Raw genomic sequence first — 12,942 nt, forward strand, 5'->3', positions numbered from 1 at the left:
TCAACCCATACTCAATTATCTGAGCTGCATATTTGAGCTATCAGATGTGAGTATGACAAGCATCCTCAAGGATGGAGGGAATGTCTGTAGAGGAAGGAGACATTCTCCAGAGGCCAGATCTCTTGGTCCTTTCACCATGAGAAACAGCATGGGCTCAGCAGGTTCCTGTAGGGAAATATTGTATTCTTCCAGTGCCTGCAGGAGAAATGATGCAAAAACACATGGGAAAAAAATACATTTGTAGCAAATTTGTAATGAAGATTTTAGCTGGGACAGAGGGGAGCCTCTTAGCACGTGGATCTATGCACCACTTTGTGCTGGGGAGCCAAGGGAGCGCTGAACAGAGCAGAAAGCCAGGCCACCTGCAGGGTATGCAAATGTAGTTATAAAGTCTTGCCACTGGCCTCAATGGGTGCCAGTTTCTTGTTCTTTGACCAGCTTTTGTGGTCCCTTGGTTTGCCCCAGGGCGTTTCACAGCTCAGCTGCAGGGATGGACAAGTTTCCCCTACACACATGCTGATGGATGTGTGTTCCACATCAGCTCTGATGTCCCTTGGTTTCAGTGGGGCATCTGTATCAAAATATCCATAGTACTTTCCTCTCACACAGCATGTTATGGTGGTCTGGAAAGATGTGGGGAAGGAAAGCATGTGATGGCATTCCCAAGCCAACACTGCAGCTCTTTATGGCAGGTACTGGCAGCTGCCAGTGCTCCAAGCCTGCTGAAAATGTGGGAGTTCTCATCCATGCCACTGGTGTCATATATCCTCCCTGACTGTGACATCACCCTGCCTGGGATCAGTGTGGGCATCTTGCCCCACACCAATGCCTGGCAGCGAGGAGTCTTCCTGAACCTCAGTGGAGTCGCCAGTCTCTTTGTATGCTCCGTGAGTCCTCTGTGCCCTGTCATCTTAATCCATGGAGCCATGCCACTCCTAGTGATAAATTTGTCACTTAGTCAATGGCTTCCCTCCTAAAATCCTCTTCAGGGAACAATTCTCCTATGTCTGATACAGTGACTAATTGATAACTTTCTTTAAGGGGACTGCAGGATAACTTTTTAAAAGCAGTATATTATGAGCAGTGGGTTTTCCAAGGAGTGTGCTGCTCTCTTAATTCTCACCTTCATTATTTTAATACCTCTGTAAAATGGTTTTCTAATGGATCTATATTGCCATAAAACTTTAGGGATGGTGGGTGGGTGTCAATAAATTCTTTGCAATCCAAGTGACTCTGCCAGGCAGGCGGGGAGCAGAGTGACAGGCTCTGAGGAGAAGCCAGGTCTTGACTCAAGACTGCAGCTTCCAGTGGTGTGACCTTCCCTGATTTGACCCCATCCTGCTGTCTCTGAACACCTTGCAAAACTTCATTAAGCAACATGACTAGTATCTGTCACAAGCAATTCCTTCTGTCCCACCTCCTCACCCCAGGGATAAATCACATCAGCTCTGTCAGGAATACAGAAGCTGCCCTAGGTACAACCCAACCTGAAGTGTTGATATCTGATAAGTCTGTGCAGAATAATAGTCACACATAGGAGCATTTTCACCCAAAGATCCCAAGGCAGGCAATAAAAGTGCATTATATTAGCATCAACCCCCTTCAAAACGTTCTCTGCCAGCAGTGGGATGGAGGGCAGCAGCCATTATCCCCAGTTTAATCAAAGAAACAAAGAGAGAAGTGGATGTTGTGGTCCTCTGAAAATATGTGGAGATTTTGAAGAGGTCAAATTATTCCAATGATGATTAGCCAGGACATTGGGAAAATCTCTTTTTCCATTGGGCCTGGCCTCACAAAAACTGCTCAAGAATCTTATTTTTGTTTCTTCCACGTTCTTGGGCTATAATAATTCATTTTTGCCTTGGATATTGGAGTAGGTGGCTGTGGCAGTACATCCCAAACCCTTCCATACCCCTCTTTACTAATAACAGTGGCCCAGCAATTGCTTAGAAACAAGCTGTAGCCAAAAGGTTTTCCCATTCTGCCATCCTTTGTCCTGAAGAGCTCCCAAGAATGGGAGGTCAATGCCTGCATGTAGTATAAAGAAGTCCTCTCAGAGAAGTGTAGGAGACTGAAGTCATATGTATTGGCTTGTTGCTAGCATTTGATGTTAGATGTATACCCTGTATACTGCTGCAGAACCCCACCAAGGAAACAGTCTCTGGCTGCCACAGACTTCTCAAGTGTTTGCAAGTCCTTCAACCACTGTTTTGATAGCTGGTGTGATGCTGAGAGATATTCTTCTCCCTACCACTTGTTCCAGAAGAATTCTTGTCCCCTGAGTGTTTCATTCTGGTGCAGCTGTTTGAGCTATCCATGTCAAAAAAGGTCAGACTGGTATATACAGCAAATTAACCTTTTTATGGACTGCCTCCAACTCTGCTTTATTTCCACTGGGATAAGAGACTTGCAAACAGGTAGGAAAACCGAAAGCATCTTGAGTTTAGAGCACGTTGGGAAAACAGCTCCAGGGGTTTCCATACATGCACAAGGCTGTGTGTGTGGGATGGAGATAAAAATCAACAACCTGAAGGAGACTCTGAAAAACCCTGTTTCTGAAAGGCCTTTTCAGCAAAGAAGCACTGGCACCTTCCTCCCAGTTCATTGAAAGGTTGGGTAATCATTTTTTTTTCCCCTCTCTGCTGCAGGATTTTTATTACAGACACTTGGCTTGGCCAAGTGCCCCCTGTCTGCCTGCCCGTGCCAGACCTAACAGCTTCAGTATTTTACTGGGGTTTTGCACACTCTGTGGTGGGTTTTCTGTAACATCTGCAGCCATGCCTGAGTGATGAGAACTCTCTGCACGACCAGAACAGTTTGTGTCACCCCTCTGCTGGTTCCAACCCCCCTCGTGCTAATAAATGATGTCCATAAAGGTAACAACTGAGCAGGAGAAATCTCTTCTTGGAAACACTTTTACTCTCAGGAGGCATGACGCACGTCTGCGCATTTTTCCAGCCTCTAGACTTAGCTCAGGGTGCTGTGTTCATATCTAAAATGTTGCTTCCTCTCCCCCAGAGTAAGCTATAGGGTAAGCTATAGGGTCAAGCTTTCCCCCCTCTGTTCAGGGCACATTATGTACCTAATGTTAAACAGCTATTGATAATAAGCAGAACATGTTCTCGCAGCTGCTGTGTGCTGTGGCAAGTAGGGTAGAGAGTCATGCGCTTCTTGCTTGCTTTTTGGCCTCAGGACACTTGTGTTCTTGTTTATACAATAGCTCTGCTTGGAGAGCAAGAATAAAAAGTACCTTGTTTTTCCTCTGTACCAGATTGCTGTTTAGCATCGTGCTACATCTCCCTCCTGGGAAATCCAGGTTAGCGACTCTCGGGTTGGGGAGGGGACTGAATCCAGATGTTAGCGTTTTCTGGGCAAGGTTTTGAAGGATTTGGTTATTATACAGGAAAAAAAACCCAAGGGTGGGGGGGAGGGAACCAGCTCATCCAACCTAGGGGTAATAGATGGGCTTTCAGGCTCCTGTGATGCTGCAGAGACCAGGAGGAACCTGGGCTACCAGGCTTTCAGGAGTTCTTTCTGCTTTGGGCCAGTGACAAGGAGAGAACATTTCACAGCTGGATACAGGCACCCAGGTGGTGGTTGTCTCACATTATGGATGGTCCCACCAACTGGGCAAAGAATATTCTTTGTGCATGAAAATCTGGAGAAACACAGGTTATTAAAGTGACCTTTTCCATAAAAAAAGGATCATAGAAGTGTTTCAGTTGGAAAAGACCTCTAAGGTCATTGAGCCCAACTGTCAATGACTTGTAAGTTATTTAAGTGCTCATTCTAAAGATGTAGTTTGTTGGCAGGGTGGCCAGGAGGGACATGTTTGCATCCTCCAGGGGGAATGGGCTCCACACAAGCATCTTGCACATCCACAACCCTTTTGGAAACCTGGGAAAGAGCCCACGGTGTCCAGGATCCTGCCCTTCCAGTGCAGCTGTATGTAAAACCCTGCCTCTGAGCATGAGCACAAACAAAGGAGGGCTTTTGAGGTGAAGCTTCACCTTGTGTGGGCTCCAGGAGATCTTGTTCAGCATTAGATACCAAACTCTCCTTAATGCATGAGGTTGCATTTGTCATTAAAGCAGGGCTGGTGCTGGTGTCGGTGTCAGGTTTTGAGATTAATTTTCTGTGTGCTCATTATTGCTTGGTGGCTGTTTTGACCCACTTTTGTATTCAGCTGGATCCCATTCAAACAAGTAAGAGGTGTAAAATCTCTACAGTGCAGGAATATTTTGCCTTGCTGTGTGGTATGGAAACCTCTTTTAAGCTTAGCTTTGTCACTCTCAGCAAAAATAGCACCATATCTGCATGGCTCCTCATGCTCACCTCCATCCATCCAGCGTGTCCACCCTCCTGTGAACATTCTGGTCACAGCCCTGTCCCAAGGCATGGGTGTGTTGGGAAATTTGAGGTTTGCAAGGCAGCAGTGCAAGGGCAGGAATTTTTCCTCCCCTGCATGCAGTGAACCACCGGCATCGTGTGTCCTTTTTCCTTCCCTTCACACCGGATCACATCTGTTCTTACTCATGTGTGACCCAAAAAAAAGGCTACCTGAGTGCTGGGGGGGAAGGAGAGAGTTCAAAGGCAGCAGTGGCTGCCCAGAGCAATGGCTCCCATGCCAGAGCAGCTCTGGAAAACAAAGCTGGAGGCAAAGCTTGTGTCACACTGGGGTCTTGAGAGGGTGGCTCAGCTCAGGCCACAGGGACAATTAGGGGACAGCCACTGCAAAGCCTCAGCTCATGGTAGTGGGGGTGCCAATGTGTCCAAGGTCTCTGTGAGCGTCTAGGGAGCACAGCTAAGGGAGTGAGGAGGGCAAGATCCAAAAACGCAAGAGGAAGATGAAAATAGGGGAAGATTAATCAAATTTGCATTAGATAAAGGTCTGTATTTAATGGTGAAAGAACTCAGGTGAGGCAGGAGTGGCCCACTAGAGTGTGTTTTAACCCATGAGTATCAGACACAACAGGCTCTCTGTGGCTGTGCAGCTGAGGTTACATCATGCTTTTCATGGCAATTTTGCCAGGGCCAAGAGAACATATTAGCACACAAATCACTTTCAGTTTTATTCCATTTTGACATGTCAGGGTCTACCAGCAACTTGGCATCACTCTGCAGAACCAGCCCTTCTGGGAAATACTTGTGTGTTAAAAGTGTGTCTTGAATTACAAACATTTGCACATTCACAACACATAATTTAGGGCCACAGCTGAGCAGGAAGGCTCCTCTGTGCAACTGCCAGACAAAGTTTTTGGTCTAGGGCAGCCTGTTGTAGGTACATGAGGAGTATGAGGATGCTTGTGCCATATGCAGGCAAAAAAGGGCATGTGGCTTTATCAGTTCTGCTTCTTTGGAGCTGGTGGCTTATCAGAACAAAATCTCTTTCGAAAGCAGCAGTGTGGCAACCTCCTGCTGCTCTGGGGTGGTGATTGTGGGAAGGAGTCTATAGGTGCTGACCTACATTTAACTAAGAAGAGCAAGCAGGGAGCTGCACTGACTCCTGCAGCAGCACTGGGCTGCTCTGGGCACTGCACAAGTCAGGAAGCACAAGGGCATTTTCACTCTGCTCCAGGTCAGCCACCATCGCGCTGTATGAATTCACTCCTGGTGAAAGGTGTCAGACTGGCTTAGAAAATGTGGGAAAAACACCCCAGCCTTGTTCTTAATCTTATTTTTCCTTTCTTTGTGTTGATGAGGTGTAAGGGGAAGTTTAAAACTGGTTTCTATAACATTTTGCATATGGAGAGATCATGGTCTGACCTGGAGAAGACACTTTGTTCTGACTACAATGATCTGATGTTTCATACATGTATTTTTTTTCCCCTGTCTTCCACGTAGTATTTTCTGCTGCATTCTGGCACAATATGGGCTCCCTCCAGTGGTCAAGGGACTTCGGGATCCTGCTTGTGCGTGCCCAGGCACTGCCAGGGTGGTTTTGGTGCACAGCATCACAAATCTGAACAGAAATCATATTGGGACCATACTTCTCCTGTTTTCATCTATCTCCTGTGACGTGCGTGTCAGCCCACTCTCCATAGTGAATGCCCTACACTGTGAACTATGTTCAGTTAATACTACAGGGGAATCATAGGATCATTAAGGTTGGTAAAGACCTCTAAGATCAAGTTCAACCACAAACCCAACACCACCATGCCACCACTAGGAATGGCCTGGGCAGATAAAGATCCAAGTTTGAGACTGCCATACATCTCCCTAAACATCTCCCTAAACATCTCCCTAAACCTTCACTGCAGAAGGGGGGATGATCTGCTGAAAGACAGATACACAGCAATTTTTAGCAAAACTGACTAATTTTTGCATTCCACTCTTCCCGTGCTCCTTTGAGAGTCAATTCTGACTTTCTTCTCAAACCTCCAAATAGATGATGTCCCTCAGGAATGCTGGATGGCCATCTCCCCTCTCTGGGCACATAATTCATAGCCCCCAGCTCACTGAACACGTTGCCATGATGCTTAGTAGGCATCTTGGTAGGAATGGGCATCCCCTGCCATGGCCTGCCACAGCTCAGCCAAGATGTTTAGGAGCGTGTCCTGGAGGGCTGGGCTGTATTTCATCTACACCTGTAATCTCAGCCAAAGGTCTGTGTACATAGAGGTGCATACCTACACGGGGGTGTATCTACTCAGACACGCAGCACGACATGCTTGTGTCGCTGTGCAGAGGGTACACACAAAGCCAGCTGAGTGCGTTTCTCAGGACAAGGGACCTTGCGAGGGTGGGGGCACCCCTGGGTGCGGTTGAACCATGTTTCACATCCTGCACGCTTCCCTTCTCCCTTCCCCCCCCCCCCCCCCCCCCGCTCCTTCCCGGCCTCTTTTAGAGCTGTGCTCGCCCCGCCGAGTGGCCCCAGCTCGGGGCCCCTGTATGGAAGCGCGGGGGGGAGGGTTGCCCTTTTGCACTGGGGAGTGGAAATGCTCCAACATTCAGTTGCATGTGGGAATTGAATGCACCAACACTATTTTGCAGCTGGGTAGTGGTGGAGTTCTATGCAGCACCTCTGCAGCCCTTTGTGCATGTGTGTGGGTTGAAGCATCTCTGCACCCCTTTTTTTTCGGGAAGCAGCTCTGCACCCCTTGTTTGGGGGAAAAGCACCCCTGCACCCTTTTTTGGGGGGGAAGGCAAGCACCTCTGCACCCTTTCTTGGAGGGTGTGTGCAGCCCCTTTGCACCCTTTTTGGGGGGCAGAGGGGGGTGTATGTGCAACCCCTCTGCACCCTTTTCTTTCGGGGGGGGTGTGTGTGTGTCTGTGTGCAGCCCCTCTGCACCACTTTTGGGGGGGCGGGTGGTGTGTTTGCAAACCCCCGTACCCTTTCTCTGGGGGGAGGGCGTGTGTGTGTGCAGTCTCTGTGCACCCTTTTTTCGGGGGGCCCTTCTCCCCCTCCGCAGGATTACGCGGCCTGCGCGCGACGGCGGAAGGGCGCGCGCCGCCGCGGGTGATGAGGGGGAGCAGAGTGTGGGCGGGGCCGGGCGCGCGCAGCGCGGCCGCTCTTTGGCTCGGTCCTCGGCGCTTATTTGCATGTGGCGGGGGCTCCCCTGTCACGTGGCCGCGCGCGGGCCGGGGAAGGGAAAGGGGGGAGAAGAGGGGGGGAGGGCGACTTCCTGTTTGAGGTCAGCGCGCGCAGGGGAGGGGGGAGTGCGCGGCGAAGCCTGCCCGCGGTCTCGCGCTGCCTGGCGGGGCTCTTGTCAGTTAGCAACAAAATGGCCGCGGTGGCAGCAGCTCTGCTCCTGAGGACGGCGGCGGCGGCTGCAGCAGCGGCGTCCGTGGCGGTGGCGGTAGCGGCGGCGTCAGCGGCGGCGCGGAGGAGCTGGGGACCGGCCTGGCAGCACTGAGCCTGGCACCGCCTGCCTGCGAGCGGACGAGGCGAGAGCGAGCGGGAGAGACGGGAGAGAGTCGCTGCGGTTCCCCCCCCCCTCCCCTCAACCCCAGCGAGCCCGGCTGACTGACCGACTGTGCCCGAGGCGCTGCTGCAGCCCCCTGCGGAGACGCCGACGCCTCGGCTCCCGGCTTTCCCTGCTCCCCGCCTCCTCCCGGGGACACGGGCGCCCGGGTTCTTGCACCCCGGCGAGGGGCTCCGCTGCCGCAGCCTCCCGCCGCCCACCCCGCCCGGAGACTCTGTCGGATCCCTCCGGAGGAGACGGAGAGAGCCCACGGGATCTCTCTCCTCCTGCCCCCGGATCCCCTGTGCGAGCGAGGCAGACAGACTGTTGGGTTTCCCCACTCCCCCCGTCGCGTTCCCCCCCCTCTCCGTGAAAGACTTTGCTGGATCCTCCTCCTCGGATCCCCTCCCCGCGCTCGCTCCTTCCTGCGAGAGAGGCTGCTGGATCCTCCTCCCGCCCGAGAGGCTGCTGGATCGCTCCGCCGGGTCCCCGCCAGAGAGACGCAGATCCTCCGCCCCGAGAGACTGACTGCGGCGGATCCTCCGCCCCTCCGCGGACCTCCTGGAGCCAGAGACTCGGCGGGACCCTCCTGCCCGGAGCCCATGTGAGACTCCGCATTCCCCCCTGGCTCCGTGGTGGGTTTGGTTTGGTTTTGGTTTGGTTTTGTTTCGTGGTTTTTTTGGAAAGGGGGGGGGATCCATCTTAAAACTCTTTTCCTGGGTCCCAGTTCCTCTTTTTAATTTGCACTTTTTAAACAACCCTCAAATGCTCCTCCATGTGGACTGAGAACACATCAAGACACACACACGAGAACTCATCCCGAGCAACTCCAAATCCTGGCTTTCGTGGGTTTTGCTGCAACACATAAAAAAACAAACTTGTATTTAAGACACACTCGTGCAAAAATTTAGCTGGGGACTCGAAGGTGTATTTTGTTCCTTGGTCTTTTATTTTTTTTTCCAATTACTATTTTGTTTTTTTCCCCTCTTCACTGGAAATCAAAAGCTTCTTTGGGAATTGGACCTGCTTTTGCTGCACTTCTCCTCTGGGCTGGATAACACTGAAGCTCTTTGCTTTTCTACTGGGATAGTGTTTTCCTGTTGATCTGTTTTGTGTTTTATTTTTCTCCTGTGTGGCAGACCTTTGTTTTTTTCTTTTTTCCCCTCCTTTTTTTTTGGGGGGGGTGGTGGTGGTGGTGGGGTGGTAAACAAACCACAACGACAACAAAATTGTGGTTTTTGTTTTTCTTTTCTTTTTGTTTTTTTGCCGTGTGAGATTTTTATTCAGATTCGTGAAATTACGGGTACACTTATTAAAGAAACAAAAACAAAACAAAAAAACAAACAAACAAACAAAAGGCATTAAAGTAAGAAAGGAACACGTCAGAAAGACCCCTGCTCGGTAGACAAAATACTCACTTGTTTCCTTACAGCAAGACTGAATCGAAAGCTGCCAAAGAGCCCCATAAAGAAAAGACTAAAAGGTAAGAAGGGGTAACAGCCTCTCTTCGTCTGGGCATAGTAGAAGTTAGCAGTGGACAAGACCAGCTTAGCCAGTGCACGCCTCCTCTGCTCCCAAGTCTAAAACAAGATAATTATCTCTTTATTTTTTTTAATGCTTATTAGTAAGTGAAGCAAGTAACACCCCCAAAACACTTCAGAATGCGTTTATTTTTTACCAGGTATCTTCTGCTTTGCACAGCTTGCGGGAATACTAATATTTTCCCCCTCTTTTAACCTATTAGAATTAATTCAGTCCTTTCCTACGTGCCTTTTCCCTGTTCCAATAGCTGTTGCGTGCAAAATAGCGAACAGAAGTGCCGTTGGTGAATAGGTGGTGCCACTTTAAGAGTGATCCTGGCGCAGACATCACCGTATGCAGTTGCTTTATAACTTAACACGTGTGAAAATTATTGCGGAGCGTGTTGGGAGTGATCTCAAGCTTGGAAGATAAGTGGTGTGGGTATGGTCGGCAAGTGCTGCTCTGCTGGGAGAGAGCCGAGCTTCCAGCTTTGTCCTCCGTGGCTGCTTGCTGTTAAAAGTTAAGATCTCTAGATACCTTTTATTCCCCCTGTAACGAGATTATGGGGGGTCTACTGCAGTTTTCTCTGGAGTATTCTGAGAGAGGTCTTCCCTGAACCTGCAATGTCCTCCAGTGGGAGAGAGAGCGTTAGAGTTGATGCTTTGGACTGCGACGCTGAAGGGGGAAGAAAATGGGGAGGGTTCAGTTGTTAACCTGAGAAATCTTGAAACACTGGAAGTTGATTAATTGTTTGAATCTTCTTTGTTTGCATCACAAGTTTGTGTCAAAGGTTAATCTTCTTAATATGTAATTAGTTGAAGGTCCAATTATGGGATTTATTGCACTCAATTGGGTTTTTTTCCCTCCCCTCTCTTTTTGCATTAAATCCAATACTGCTTGTCTTCCTCTGTGGCTGCTCTGGTTTTCTGCTACAACTCGAGCGTGTCTGTGGGACGGCGTTATTATAACAGCCAGTTTAAATTTAGAAATGAGCTTCAGTACGTCATCCCCATGGCTGTTGCCTATTTTCCCTCTCGTATGCATGTATGTGTATCAGGTGAACTTAGCCTAATGGATATACTGAAATTTGCTCTGGACATTAGGCCAGTTAGGGCAATTAAAAATCCAATAAATCCCGCTGTTAGTGGGTGATGCAGAGCTTTAAATCAGGTGGATGCCGGTGATGCTCTGTAGACCTGAGGACAATGCCAGTCCAGGAGCAGAACATCTGCACTGCTGTTGGATCTTGCTTCGGGAGAAAGCAATGTCTCTCAAATCTTCCTTCTAGTTGCATCTGGTAGCTGGGGTTTTTGGGTTCGCCTTCTGCTGGGGGATTAAATACCGTTTCCTATCGGATACTGCTTTCTCCTTTTTTTTAGTATCGTTTCAGGAAAGTAGTGGAGAGATACACATTGATTCTGACTGCTGCTCCCCTCTGCCTTCCAAGGAAGTAGTAGATGACTTGCAGTGGGTGCAACCTGTGCTGAGCAGATGGGCATAGTTCTCTGTAATTACGGTTCCTCGAATAGATATCTGTCTGGTTGCTCCAGTGGGTTATTTCTGAGCTCAAAATGGTGTGTGGAGGAACCTGTCCCCAGACGCGCTGCACTGTTGTTTCTGCCCTGGCTCCTGGGATTATTTCCAGAACGTCAGAGCATCAGTGTCAGACTTGTATACCAGTGCTGTACCCCGTGGGAGGCTTGTTCTTTAATTTGTAGGACTGATGGTTGCTTTTTGGGGTGAGATTACATAGGCTGCTATGCACGGGTAACCTTGCTGCTCCTGAATCTGTGACTGCTGAGACTATGAAGAAAGCTACAGCAAGTCAGATTAATTTGAACTTTTTTTTTAGTGAACATGATTGTTTAAAGGCACTTAGCAGTAGTGTCATAATGCCTTATGTCACTTTGTCCTTATCTGCAGAGGAGATGTCTTTATCTTCTCCAGCTCGATGTTACCTGACTAGCACAGCTTGTGCAATGAAAAGGTCTCAGCCCTTGACGAGGTGCTGCCATCAGGAAAACCGCTGGAGCCTGGCAGCAGGGCTTGCTTCAGTGATGCATAATAGAGGTTGTGTTTGAGGCAATATTCTGTACTTTTGGCTAAGCATTTTGTTTCTAGTAATGAAAAAGTCAGAGCAGACCAACCTCTTTACTTAGAGCTCCTCTGGATTGCAATCTAAAATACTTAGCATTTATCAGTGTTTCTGTTCTCTCTATGTGTGGGTTCTCATAGTGACAAATTGAAGTGTCGGTATGCATGGGTCTGAAAGCTGACTGCAACCGGGTGATGTGTTCTATACTGGTTCATGAGTGCTCGCACATCTATTACAGGACATGGATTACTTTGTGGTTGGGCTGTCATTGATGTAGGGTGCTAGTCCCGCCTGTTACGAAGGTACTTGTGGAGAGCCTGCTTTGGTCTGTGCCCTTTCTGTGCTACTACAAACCCATTTACTGTGGGATGCTGCCCTTGGGTCCTGATTCGGTGTTGGGAAGCGTTTGGTCAGTTTCACCCTCTTGACCTGGCATCTCTGTATCTTTCAAAACGTGCTTCAGACCTCCTGGGAATGGAATGAGGTTTACCTTTCCCTCATCTGCGATTGCAGAGCCTGCTGAAGCTTGCTGAGATGAATGAAAAGCCACCTCTCTGGCTTAATTTTGGAGGTTTTTCCTGGAGTTTCTCTTTCCTGTTAAAGTAACACGCTAAGGTTTAGATGACTTTGTGATTTTTACTGATATTTAAGGGAAGGAAGAGAATTTTATCTTTTTTTTTTTGGAAGCAGTTTTTTAAGACTTGGAAAAACAATAAGATGCAAAACCCCTTAATATGAAAAATAACATAATTGAGCATGAGTACTTTTAATCTGAAGAGCCTTTGGCACTCTGAAAGGTTCCATACATTTCTAAGCTGGAGTGACAATAAACCTTGGTAAAGTTAAAGGTTTTGTCAAGCAGGGGCTGTAATCTCTTTGTGTCTTGAAGCAAACTGTTGCTGAGTGGTAAACTTATGGAAAGTATCGCTTTAAATTAGCCTAGAAATAAACCCTCATATTACTGTGGTGTTTTGTCCCCCCCCATTCTCTTCACTCAGAAAGGCCAGAAGATTTTAGTCCTGTAAGGGATTTAGTGCCTGCTGTTAACTCAACATGACCTGTACTTTTACAGTCTATTCAGACACCTTCTCTCTTCCCTCTTCAGTTTGTTATTCAAAGCCCAAGCCTTTACTTTCAGTTTTAGCTGTTAAGACTTAACTAAGACTGGTGTATGTGGGAAGGGGTAAGATGTTAACTTAGCAGCTGGCCGTGCCGAGATAAACATGCGCTTTTCCAAATGCTGTCATCTGGCCCCTTTCCAAAACAAGCTGGAGGAGGAGGTCAGGGGTGGAGCCATCCTTCGCCTCGATAAAAAGAGGCTTTCATTTGGAAAGAATTGCTAGATGTTATTGACTACCAGAACCGCGGATTTAAAACTGAAAGGGCCAAACCTTTCCTAAATAATGAAAATAGTCTCTGCTG

The 12,942-nt window shown here is 48.5% G+C and overlaps 1 protein-coding gene across 7 annotated transcripts in view; it reads left to right on the forward strand.

Moving 5' to 3' along the window:
* The window catches only part of TNRC6C (trinucleotide repeat containing adaptor 6C), a 339,338-nt gene that overhangs the window by 228,117 nt on the left and 98,279 nt on the right, over positions 1-12,942 (forward strand). The window contains exon 1 of one of the 7 annotated variants that reach the window (XM_068151430.1): positions 7,641-8,539. The exons of 4 other annotated variants lie outside the window; for them this stretch is intronic. Coding sequence is in view for 1 of the 3 variants with exons in the window: in XM_068151427.1 (XP_068007528.1) it covers positions 8,507-8,508 (2 nt within the window). In the remaining 2 variants the exon portion in view is untranslated. 2 more of the 7 variants (XM_068151427.1, XM_068151429.1) reach the window with 2 other exon arrangements.

This window comes from Melanerpes formicivorus, unplaced genomic scaffold (genome assembly GCF_026170545.1).
Source record: "Melanerpes formicivorus ecotype bairdi unplaced genomic scaffold, bMelFor1.0.p_v2 SCAF_21, whole genome shotgun sequence".
NCBI classification, from domain to species: Eukaryota; Metazoa; Chordata; class Aves; order Piciformes; family Picidae; genus Melanerpes; species Melanerpes formicivorus.